Source organism: Onychomys torridus, chromosome 7 (genome assembly GCF_903995425.1).
Source record: "Onychomys torridus chromosome 7, mOncTor1.1, whole genome shotgun sequence".
NCBI classification, from domain to species: domain Eukaryota; kingdom Metazoa; phylum Chordata; class Mammalia; order Rodentia; family Cricetidae; genus Onychomys; species Onychomys torridus.
The window spans coordinates 52,750,671-52,762,852 of record NC_050449.1 but is presented as its reverse complement, the minus strand read 5'-3'; the positions used below and the strand labels follow the sequence as shown (position 1 = coordinate 52,762,852).

The window sequence follows — 12,182 nt, the reverse complement described above, 5'->3', positions numbered from 1 at the left end:
TGGCCTTGAATTAGCTGTGCAGCAGAGAATAGCCTTGAATTCCTGATCCCCCTGTCTGCACCTCCCAAGAGCTGTGCTGAGTTGAATCATTAGAGGCCAAGGTGAAACTACACATACAGAAGCAGCTCAGGAAGCGCTTGGGCCCTGCAGGCGAGCATGAGTAAATGCACACTTACTCACTTTCTGATTTTTGTCTTTCAGAAAAATTTGGACAAAGGAAGTTTTAGGTTCTAGTAGGCTATCTAAATTGAGATATGTCCAGTGCATAGTTGGATATGAAATCACGATGTTCTAGGTTTTAGATGAACATTTTGGAGTCAGGAACATAAAGTTAGTAACTGAACCCATGAAACTGGTTGAGATAGTTATTTGGCAGTGAGTTGAGGATGGAGCTCAGGAAGAGTAGAACAGAAAAAACAGATGAGTCTGGAGGGCTGGGCAAAGGGGAGATGAAGCATGCCTCCTGCTCCGTGTAGCTCAAAGAGCTCACTTGGTATTCTGACTCACTTGGGGCAGCAAACAGCCAGCTACCATCTATGTGATACCTAATAAATGTCTGTATGAAATCTTTTAGTTCTACTTTCTTGTACTCATGATATTCCACAGTCTGGTTCTAACAAGGGGATAATAATCCTGTAGGCCATTGTATTGACTTCAGAATCAACTGGTAAGCAGGGAGAATTTCCACTAATGTCAAGAGAGAAATCTGAGGCTTTTGGGGATGGGATGACATGGCAGAGGGCACACAGTGAGGTAGTAGAAGAACAGAAGTAGATCGCAGCCTGCAGTCGAAGGTTGCTAACTCTAGCCTGAGGTCTTTCTGCAGTGTCTGCTGCCTCAGCAGGATGTCCCTGGATAATCCTATCCTATACTCATAAGAGACAGGATTCTGTTTTCTCTTCTACATTTCCTGTGCTATCTTCTCAAGTATCGTCTACAGCAATGATTCACAAGGTTAGGGGTCACTTAGTGTGCAGAGCATTAAATGACAAGAAAGGTGGTGTTTCTCTTGTCTGTCCATGTATTTCTTTACAGCATGATAAAATGGAATATATACAAGTTTTGAGGCAGGCTTGAGTTGAAGGCACAGTTCTTGGTAATGTAGACATTATTTCAATTGTGGTTTAAGAGAAATAATTTTAAAATGTGAGACCTTTCTGAGACAGATACTAGTTTTGTTTTTGAGGTAGGATAATAGTATTGTAGGTTTAAAACAATTTTTTTAAAAGATTTACTTATTTTATTTTGTGTGTGTGCTTTGCCTGTGTATGTCTGTGTGCCTACATGTGGGAAGTGTTTGCAAGGCCAGAAGAGGACACTGAATCTCATGGAAGTGAGGAAATATATGACTACGAGCCACCATGTAGGTGCTGGGAACTGAATCCAGGTCCTGTGGAAGAGTTGCCAGTGCTCTTAACTCTTGAGCCATCTCTTCAGCCCTGATTTTTTTTTTTTTTTTTTTTTTTTTTTTTTTTTTTTTTTAAGGACCATGTCATTTGAGAATGTACTGAAATGCTTGTGAGTGAAATGTTGCACTATTTGGTACTTGGTTATAAAATAATAGTAGATAGGATTGGATGGTTGTCAGGCTCATGAGTCTGTGGTGTTGCTGTTTACATCTGTACATGGTTAGGATACAAAACTAAAGAAAGAAGAAAAAAATCCCAGCACTGTCACCTTCTGTGTTAGGAAAACAGTTTAACCTCTCTGAGCTTCAGTTTCCTATAAAACTAAAAGAACTATATTGATGTTGCAGATTTCTTGGAAAATTAAAGTAATATATATGAAAACATCTGGTATCAAGCCTACTGTATAACAGGTGATTTACCACTGCTGGTTTTGTTCTAGGAGATGTGGAACATATTAAACTAGTTGTCTCTGTTCCTGAGACAGGGCTGCATCCCTTCCACTTACAGGGTACTGGGCCCTTGCTGCTTTCCAGAACACTTTTCTTACTGCTGGTTTCCTTTCTAAAGCTGCTAATGTCAGATTTATTACAAAGAAATTCCAGAGATTTCACATCACTTATGGCCAGAAGACAGTTTAGTCTTATAGTGAGCTAGATTTAGAAACTGTCAGCAGCCAAGGTAGTCAAAAAGTGGATTTTTGATTCATCTTTCTTTTCTGCAGATCAGAGGTTGGCAAACTTTTTTTATGAAGGACTACTTTGTATGTAGTTATTACACATATTTATATAGTATTGCAGCTTTTTACACTTACAGCTACTTAACTATGTAGTTTTGGTTCTAGTATAGAAGAGCCATAGGAAGTAATTCTATTCTGATACAATGTAATTTACAAAGGAGAATGTGCTTGCCCCACTGACCTCTGCTATAGATTCCAACAGATTGGCCACAAATCTAGGAAGATTCTGTCTGCTTTTGTGGTTCTTACAATCTTTTTTTTTAAAATTTTTAATATTTATGTGTTTAGGTGTTTTTGTCTACATGGATGTCTGTGCACCACATATATGTGTGGTGCTTGAACTCCAGAGGAGGACATGTAATTCCCTGAAACTGGAGTTACAGACAAGTTGTGAGCTGCCATGTAGGTGTTGGGACTCAAAACTCAGGTCCTTTGCAAGAACAAGCAATGCTCCTACCTGCTGAGTCATCACTCCAATCGTACATTTTATAATTTTATTTTAAAAGAATACACTTAGGGTTTTTTTTTTTTTGTACAATCATGTGTATATCTGAACATAAAAAACCTTCAACTACAGTCTTTAGACTGCTGTGTTCTTCTGCTTCTTGTAGCCGTAACACCTGACCGACCACTCTTCTTTCTTTTGTATGTAGGAGATCTGCCATAACCTGGGAGTGTGCTATACTTACCTAAAGCAGTTCAACAAGGTAATTCATAAAAATGGTGATGGTGGTAGACTGGAATTCACTGTGATTCATTTGTCACAGAAGAGCCACTGTCCATTGTGTATTAACTCTACTGTCTGCAGAGCTTGGGGAGCAAAAATTGCCTTTTATCGTTATTGCCATGTTAATACTTGTCATTACTCATTTTTCCTAATTTTTATGATTTATTTTGTATTTTATGTGCATTAGTATTTTGTCTGCATGTATGTCTGTTGTGAGGGTCAGATACCTTAGAACTGGAGTTACAGACAGTTGTGAACTATCAAGTGGGTGCTGAGAACTGAACCTGGATCCTTGGAAAAGCAGCCAGTGCTCTTAACCACTGAGCCATCTCTCCAAACCATTTTTTTCTTACTTTTGATTTAAAAAAAAGTGGAGGAGTCGTTTAGAATATCAGTGGCAGTCTAGTTGCCTTCTCTCTTTCTCTCTACCTCCCAGTAAATGTTCTAGTGTAGAAACAAATATCCAGCAAGACACATATCAAAAAGTGGACCTCCTCAGGCCATTGTTGCACACTCCAGTAATTTCACCAGTTGAGAGACTACCAGCAGAAGCATCTGAGTTTGAGACCAGCCTAAGGCTAGTGAGATACTGTTTCAAAGAAACGCACACACACATGCACACGTTTGCTTAAGTTGTCAATTTGACCATGAGAACCATCTTATGCTTTGATAACAACTGATGTTTACTTTTTGTTTTGTTTTTGTTTTTGGAGACAGGGCTTGTCTGTGTAGCCCTGGCTGTCCTGGAACTCGCTCTGTAGACCAGGTTGGCCTTGAACTCAGAGATCCACCTGCCTCTGCTTCTTGAGTGCTGGGATTAAAGATGTGGACCACCATGCTTGGCCTTGATTTTTGCTTTTAAGGTCAATGAAAATGAATTTAAGGGGATTGAATTTTGTTTTATGATAAGAATTTTTCTGATGTGAATTTATATTTCACTCCAAACAAACTTTGCTCTAAGACTTTGATATAAGACAAAGCATGTTAATCTTACCTTGGTTCTCAAATTAATAAATAGATACCTGTCTTTTTGTTTAAATTAAAACTTTGAAATTTTTTTATTTTATTATGTGTATGGATATTTTGCTTGAATATATGTCTATATACCATATGTGTGCCCGGTCCCTTTGGAGGCCAGGACTTTGGATTCTCTGATGGTTGTGAGTCATCAACTGGGTGTTGGGAATCAAACCTCTGGAAGAGCAGCAATGTTCCTAACTGCTGAGCCATCTCTCCAGCCCTAGGTACATGTCTTAATGAGGAACAGACGAATTTTTGAGAGTTCTGAAGGGTAGTGATGGTGATTAGTTCCCTTCATAACCTGGTGACTGTGAAGCTTTGTTCTCCCTTTTTTTTTTTTTTTAACTGCTACCAAGACTGACTCTCATTAATACCCATTTAACACAGCTTTGCAAGATCAAAATGTAATGTAGTCTGTCTTTCAGGGATATGAAAAAATACCTGCATATTAGCAACTGGAGTGTAAGAATTATTTTTTGTGAGATTATATATTTATTTTCAGTGGACACATTAGTTTTCTTGATGAATCTATATTTTATATAGCTGATTAAATTTTTCTCTTCAGAGAATATTTTGATCAAGTACATTCCTGTTCATAGTATAGCTAAGTCAGGGGAGAGGGAGGATTGGTCTTTGGACCTTTACTGAGGCAGAGAGTTACATTTAGATTTATTATACAGGCTAAACAAACAAAACACCTGGCATTTATATAAGCCCTCATTGAATCAGTGAATGAAAAAAGTTTATTCAGCCTACTAAGATGTACGCTCAGCCTACTAAGATGTAGGCTACTCCAGAGCAAAAAGTTACATGTGTTTGTTCTTGTTGTGTGGTGTTGAAGACTGAACCCAGGGCCTCCACGAGGCAGGCACAGCCATAGCATTATTTCATGTTAACTCTAGTATACCAGGCATCTAGAACAGCAGGCACTCAATGAATACTTATTAAATGAATAAATAAGAACAACTTATAGGCTAGCCTCTGGAACTCTACCCAACATGACATCTGAGCACAAGACTAAGTTATCCAAGAACCTGCTGCGCATGAAGTTCATGCAAAGGGTCCTGGACTCAGAAACCAAGAAACAACTGGAGGAGGAAGAAAAGAAGATGATGAACGATGAGCACTGGTACCTGGATCTGCCAGAGTTCAAGGAGAAAGAGAGTTTCATCATTGAAAAGCAGAGCTTCTTACTATGTGAAGATCTTCTCTATGGAAGGACGTCATTCAGAGGATTTAGTCCTGATATTGAGAAGTTAATGCTTCAGATAAATTCTAAGAACAAAGCTGCAGCAGAAGAAGAGGAGACAGTGGAGGTGGATGTGTCTGATGAAGAGATGGCAAGGAGATATGAGACTTTGGTGAGAACAATTGGAAAAATGTTCGCCGAGAAGAGGGATTGAGCCAATTACGAAGAAGATGAAAATGGAAATATAAAACCCATTAAAACAAAGATGTTCTTAAAGCCCCAAGATTAAAAGGGATGCCTCGGATACAGCAGATGCCTGTGAGCACAGGGTGTGAGGTCCTCCCTGTGGCGTCTGTAGGGTTAATACTCTGGTGTTGTCTGTCAGGAGTGGCTGTTCTTGAGACAGATGTGTAGTGGATGTTATACATCCTGTCAATGGCATTCTTCAGGGTCTTCAAACGTGTAGGCACATGCCGCTCCTGTTTGACCTGATTTTGATCTGTGTGTTTGTACACACAGACAGGACACATATGAACAGCTCTCTAGTCACTGTCCTGGAATGACTGTTGTAAACTAATTATTGCCATTGTTTCAAATGCCCTTATATTTATAGTTTACTTTTTAAATCATGTCAAGCCAATTCCTACATTCACTTTGGAATCAAATATTTGAGAACTTTCCAGAAGTGATTCACCAGGAGCAGACATGTCTCTCCAACCTGAAATGTCTGTATGCTGCTGGGTCTTTCTTATCTGCAGAGGTGTGATTTTTGATTATTTAAAGGAGTCAATTGGGTTGTTTTTTTAAACATTCTATAATAAACATCTGTTTTTGTAAAACAAAACAAAAAACGTTATGTTAATTTGTTTTCATGTTGTTGAGGAAAACAAGGTCCAGCTGGCAAAGGTGGTTCAGGTAGTCAGGAGTGTAGGCAGGATCAAGTTTGCTGTGGTAGTCTATACTGTACTGTGATGTCCCTTTGGGGTTATGAAGTTTAAGTCATAGGTATAAATGTCAAGCAGGAAACATTCAGAAACATGATCATCTCATACAAACTTAGCAAGGCCAGCTAGGCTATGCTTGGTTTTTAGATGGTAAAAGCTATTTTCTGAGACATGATATTCCCACATAAGAACATCAAAGCTCTGCTTTTATATTCACCATAGGAAACTATTGTCCTTCATTGGTATTGATTTGGTTTCTTTGTTCCATTAAACTTTAATTAGGCACAAGACCAATTGCACAGTGCCCTCCAGCTTAACAAGCATGATCTGACTTACATAATGCTGGGGAAGATCCACTTACTGGAAGGAGACCTGGACAAAGCCATTGAAATCTACAAGAAAGCAGTTGAGTAAGTGTCTTTCTCTTAGACTCTAACCAGCATGTCCACCTTTTAACATTGCAACATGAGATTATCACCCTCAAGAACTGCACAATTGAATAACAAAAAATTGAACACACATATATACAAAATTCTGAGTTTTCTGTAAGTCTGCTATTTTTGTTGGGACACATTTATAGCTATTGTGGAATGCATGCAGCCCATGGACACAGGTTGGACACACCTACAGGAAGCAATGAGAAAAGCAATGGAACAGATATGTTAGGAGAACAGATTGTTTCTTTCTTCTATAACAGTGTCCGTTCTAGGCTAGCTGCTCCACAGGCCAATGGGGATTTAGGTTCCTTAGGTGTTTTTTTTTTTTCACCTGTCTGAGTAACTAACTGTAACGTGTGTTCCAGGCCACATTGAAGGAAGATGACACTGGAAACTAAATGTGGAGTAAGCATCCTAGTTTTAAATAACCCTAAAATCGTACATTTTTTGAAATTAGGTAGGAGCCCACACTTGCAAGGGAAGTGGGCGGGCATGCACTCAGCTAGAATTTGGGGTCAGCTGGCAGTGCGACTGTCTAGTTAAATACTTTATAGCAGATCCTTTGTTCCTAGAGATCATATTAGGAACAAAAATCTCCTAGCTCAGTAACAGACAGCTGGTTTTACTAGTCTAAGGCCAATATGTCTTGTGTTACTGTTATTTTGGTTTTTTATGCTGAGGATAGAATCTTGCCCATGCTTAACTGAACACAAGTACTACAACTAAGCTGCACTCTAGTCCCGATATCATGGGTTTTGCTGTTGCTGCTGTTTGAAAATATCATTAGGATAGTCTAATCTGTTGATAATGGATGACTGAGTTTCTCGTGCTACTGTTCCATGTTTCCTTTCTAGGGATACCTGGAATCTTGTCTTCCTGTGTAGTATTATCTTGTTTCATTTATTTATTTTGAGACAGGATCTCAGTATGTAGCTCTGGCTGCCTAGAATCTGCTATGTAGACCAGGTTGGCCTTGAACATACAGAGACCCACCTGCCTCTGTACCTGTCTTGTTTCTTTTAAATAGGACAGCTGTAGTATAAAATGTTCAGGTATCTTGTTTGATCACAGAATAGAATATGTGGGACTCTTGGACTAACATTTTGAACTGGTATATAATACTGGTCACTTCTTAGCTTCGTTGACCACAGGGTAAACTTCAGGCTATAGCAATCATAGCACTGCTTTCTTTTCTACATCTTATTTAACTACATTTTGTGACAGAAAAATCTCTTGTGTTTGGTAAACTACAACAATTTCTATCATCAAAAGGTCAGGCTTATGTGTACAGGTAGGAAGGAGCCATACAGTAAGTCAAGTCCTGTAATGCTGGAGAGTGGGCCTGTTCCTGACCCTTGTCTTATACAAGTTGGCATTTTGAGTTAGTGCACATGAGTCCCGTGAGGGTACTGATAGTGACCACTCAAGAGATCTGAGTCACTCAACTTTCCAAAGGAGAAAACCAGACAGTTGAGATTTTGAGAAGGTAGGTTCAAGACCCAAAGCTTTGGAGAGGACTATTCTTGGAGGGGGACAGATACTGATGGAATCAGAAGAATGGGAAGGACAAGTGACATATGTGGTTTGGGAGGGACATGATCCAAATGGACACTTACTATAGAAAAGGCAAATTCTCATTTGCACTGAGAAAGTCGTTTGCTAGCTCAGGCATGGGTTGGGCTTTGGCTCTGCAGGTTCTGGACTTCCTATAGGGAACAAGCATCCTCCTTCCTGTCTTCCTTCTTTCTTCCTCCTTCCTTCTTTCCCTCCCTCCCTTCCTTGCTTCCTTCCAAGCAGGAGACAGCTCCTTGCTCTTTGATGCTTTAACTGTTGAAATTGATGGTCCTCTACTCAGATGGTCTCAACTCTGTTGCTTTGGCTTTTTGACAAAGACAAGAGAAGTCAGATAATACTTAGGTCAGTGTTTACTCCCAAGACCAGTGTCTAATTCTTTCCAAGGGCTGCTATGTGCCTTCCTTATTTTGTTTAGTTTGGCAAGTTAGTTTAGAGAGCACAGCGTCAGGGGCCTTGGAGTCCTAAATGACATAGTACTAAAGTAGGCTACCTACCATTGTAAGCATAGGGAAAGTGGCAAAGAGACTTCTCAACAGAGGGACTAGCAAAACTGTGTCCTGAACGACTTACTTGCCTTAAGCTTGGTTATTTTCAGTGTGGTGAATCATTCCACACAGTTCTTTTTTAAGGTTGCTGTTGGTCCAAAAGAAAGGCTCCGACAAGGAGTCTGGATTCCAAGCCCTGCTTAGTTCTGCTGAGCAGGTTTTCTCTATTGCCAGGATTGAGATGATTTGTTTTTTTAAGGAAATTGCCAAATTGCCCTTAAAAGTTTACATGGGAAAGGAAGAGGTTTAATAAAGGGTCCTAAATGTTGGCAATGGGGCAGATGGCTGTGACTCTGTACCTCATAATCATGGTTTCCTTGTGAGCATCTCTATGTTACAGGTTCTCACCAGAAAATACAGACCTTCTTACAACTTTAGGATTACTCTACTTACAGGTAATGAAAACATATTTATTCACACGTTGGCATTAGAAACACTTTAGGGTTTGTTTCTATGGTGATTTCCTTCATTTTTCTATATGGGCACATTTTACTAACAGTCACAGTACACACATGAACCTTGGTTTGTTTTTATATACTTATTGCTAAAAACACCTCTCAAGTCATAATTCTATTTCAGCCTAGTATAATAGCAATTCTTATCCAATAGGGAAGGGATATATATGAAACAGCTGTGTGGTTTGGGGGCTGTTATCTTATTGTTGGGGAGAAGGACGAAAAATTGATATATTTTACCACTTTGTAGTGTTTCGAGGCCAAGATTGCTCATGTTGGTTCATCTTGCTAGCCAAGGTCCTGCAGGAGATAGGAGCAAGGGCTATTTTTAGAGAGGAAACCTCCCCTTCCCTTCAGATTCCTAAGTGTGGATGGGACTCTTAAGTCTGCCACTTGTGTCCACCCAAGTCCCTGAAGCCCCAGGTCTCCGAGTTGTCTTGCATTGCCCACCCTACAGGTCCCTGCTCAGCTGATGTGCCTCTAAAGTAGCTTTTATAACTATTGCTTTAAGAAGAACCAAGAGTTTAACTCTGAGTCTTCTGAGCTTGTGAGCAGGCAGGCCTAAAGGGACATGAAACAGACTACCACTGTCCTGGCCAGGAGGCATTACTATTGATCAGAATGAGTGTTTATGAAATGGTTTTTGGGTGGCAGAAGATACTTTAATCTTATTAGGAGAAAAATAAACAAAATAAAATCACAAACATGGAGATTTACATTTTATTTGGTATACCCACATTATTACTACTACTACTACTACTACTACTACTACTACTACTACTACTACTAGTACTACTACTACTACTGTTGGGGGGGACATCAAGAGAACTCACAGATGACTGCATGTTTCCATTCAGGTACGGTTGACTAGACTCCTGAACTGACGTCTCCCCTGACTCAATTCTTTGCTTTCCTTCCTTCCAGCTTGGTGTTTACCAGAAGGCATTTGAACACCTTGGGAATGCACTGACCTATGACCCTGCCAACTACAAGGTACTGCAGGCTTTGGAACTACAGGGCAGGGCCTTCCTATAGATGGTCCCATGACCTCTGTAGATAATTAGACCCAGGCAACAGGATAGGTTTCTCATTTTAAACACCCAAGAAGTTAGCTTTGTGTGTATCTGTTTTTGGTGCCTTTTATTTCTAATTCTTACTTTTAAAAGTTAGTTCTTAGGCTGGAGAGATGGCTCAGAGGTTAAGAGCACTGGCTCTTCCAGAGGTCCTGAGTTCAATTCCCAGCAACCACATGGTGGCTCACAGCCATCTCTAATGAGATCTGGTGCTGGTGTCTACTTCCAGGGCACAGGCAGAACACTGTATACTAAATCTTTAAAAAAAAAAAAAAAAAAAAAAAAGGCTAGTTCTTACTGAAACTATCATAAAGTGTTGATGCTCAGTCTCTTCAGAAGGAGCACATTTGTGGTAACAGATGGTTACAAAGTCCAAGTGCCATTAGAGTTCATGTGTTACTTGAGAATTTAGCCAAGCTTCCACAACAATAGTCGAAGAAGAAAGTCTTGATCCTAATGAATTTGAAATTATAACTTCCAGATTGACTTGGGGGTGAGAAAGAAAATCAAGTGAATGAACATTAGTGAGGGAGACATAACTAGACATAGATAGGGCTGTTAGATACAAACTTGGTCATCATTTAGGAAGGAAGTCAGTAGCCTGGCTCTGTTGGCTCCCCATCCTGATACTTTTCCTTAAAAAAAATGATAGGGCTGTACTGATAAAAAGTAAATAGCCAAGTCAGGTGTGGTGGCGCACACCTTTAATCCCAGCACTTGGGAGGCAGAGGCAGGTGGATTTCTGTGAGTTCGAGGCCAGCCTGGTTGAGTTCCAGGACACCTAGAGCTGTTACACAAAGAAACCCTGTCTTGAAAAACCAACAACAACAACAACAACAACAACAACAACAACAACAAAAACCCCCAAAACTAAAGCCAACTCACATGGCATCCTGAGCGAGAAAGAGCTGGCTGTTAAGTAGCCATATGCAGGTATGTGTGAGGTGTCCAGAGCATTTCGTGTGCAAAGATGAAAGGCACTAGTTACCAGGATACTGATTTCCCTAGCTGGAAGTAGGAGACAAATGGAGCTAGATAGAGCCAATAACCTTATATGTTTTTAATGCTGTGGGATTCCAAAGACATTTCTTAGGAGCAATTGTCTTAGTAGTTTGGGTATATTTATGTACCTGGAAGAAGTTTCTTGGTCATGTCTGTGCTAATGGGCTTACTATGTACATTCAGGAGACTGTCTCATGGCCTTGGACTTCTTAGATGGTGGAATTATTAACTTTACATGCACTGTGTTTTTCAGGCCATCTTGGCAGCAGGCAGCATGATGCAGACCCATGGGGATTTTGATGTTGCCCTCACCAAATACAGAGTTGTAGCTTGTGCTATTCCAGAAAGTCCTCCACTTTGGAATAACATTGGAATGTGTTTCTTTGGCAAGAAGAAATATGTGGCAGTGAGTGTTCCTTACAATCCTTGTTCATACTCATCCATGTGGTTATTGGGTCTGCTGAGCTTGTCTTACCCTGGTTGAGTGCCCCTGTTTCTGCAGGCTATCAGCTGCTTAAAACGAGCCAATTACTTGGCACCCTTCGATTGGAAGATTCTGTACAATCTTGGCCTTGTCCATTTGACCATGCAGCAGTATGCATCGGCATTCCATTTTCTCAGTGCAGCTATCAACTTCCAGCCAAAGATGGGGGAACTCTACATGCTCTTGGCTGGTAAGGGACATTTATAGCAAAACCCCTTCTTGTGAGTTATAATGATGGAAAAGTTAATTAGGATCACAGGTTAGTAGCTAAATGCCCTAAAATAGACATTCCTTTGGAGATCCTATAGGAATCAGGATTACTGCCTCAGAGTTTGAAGAAGTTTAAAAGAAAAGATGACCAAGTATCTGGTTTCTTTTAACCTGAGGGATTTGAACTCAGAGTCTTAACAGGTTAAATCAAGATCATCTGTATTTGTAGCTCTTTTTTTTTTAAAAGATAGGGTCTCACACTGTGTGGTCCTCTGCTCAGAGATCTGCATGCCTCTGCTGGGATTAAAAGTGTGTACCACTACACCTAGCTTTTTAAAAAAGAATTTAAAATTTATTTTTAATTATGTATATATGT

At 39.9% G+C, this 12,182-nt stretch overlaps 2 protein-coding genes across 3 annotated transcripts in view; both read left to right on the top strand.

Moving 5' to 3' along the window:
* The window catches only part of Bbs4 (Bardet-Biedl syndrome 4), a 39,941-nt gene that overhangs the window by 21,770 nt on the left and 5,989 nt on the right, over window positions 1-12,182 (top strand). For both annotated transcript variants that reach the window (XM_036192810.1, XM_036192811.1), the window contains 6 exons: window positions 2,799-2,852; window positions 6,308-6,435; window positions 8,923-8,977; window positions 9,962-10,030; window positions 11,366-11,518; window positions 11,615-11,786. In XM_036192810.1, the coding sequence (XP_036048703.1) occupies window positions 2,799-2,852; window positions 6,308-6,435; window positions 8,923-8,977; window positions 9,962-10,030; window positions 11,366-11,518; window positions 11,615-11,786 (631 nt within the window). The remainder of the gene's footprint in view (window positions 1-2,798; window positions 2,853-6,307; window positions 6,436-8,922; window positions 8,978-9,961; window positions 10,031-11,365; window positions 11,519-11,614; window positions 11,787-12,182) is intronic.
* Window positions 4,417-5,358, top strand: LOC118587122 (M-phase phosphoprotein 6-like). Its single transcript, XM_036192815.1, has one exon. It carries the CDS (start codon window positions 4,891-4,893, stop codon window positions 5,293-5,295), a length of 405 nt encoding a protein of 134 aa, XP_036048708.1. The 5' UTR covers window positions 4,417-4,890; the 3' UTR covers window positions 5,296-5,358.

Coding starts and splice junctions, on each gene's coding strand:
- LOC118587122 (XM_036192815.1), top strand. CDS start 4,891: ATGACATCTGAGCACAAGACTAAGTTATCCAAGAACCTGCTGCGCATG.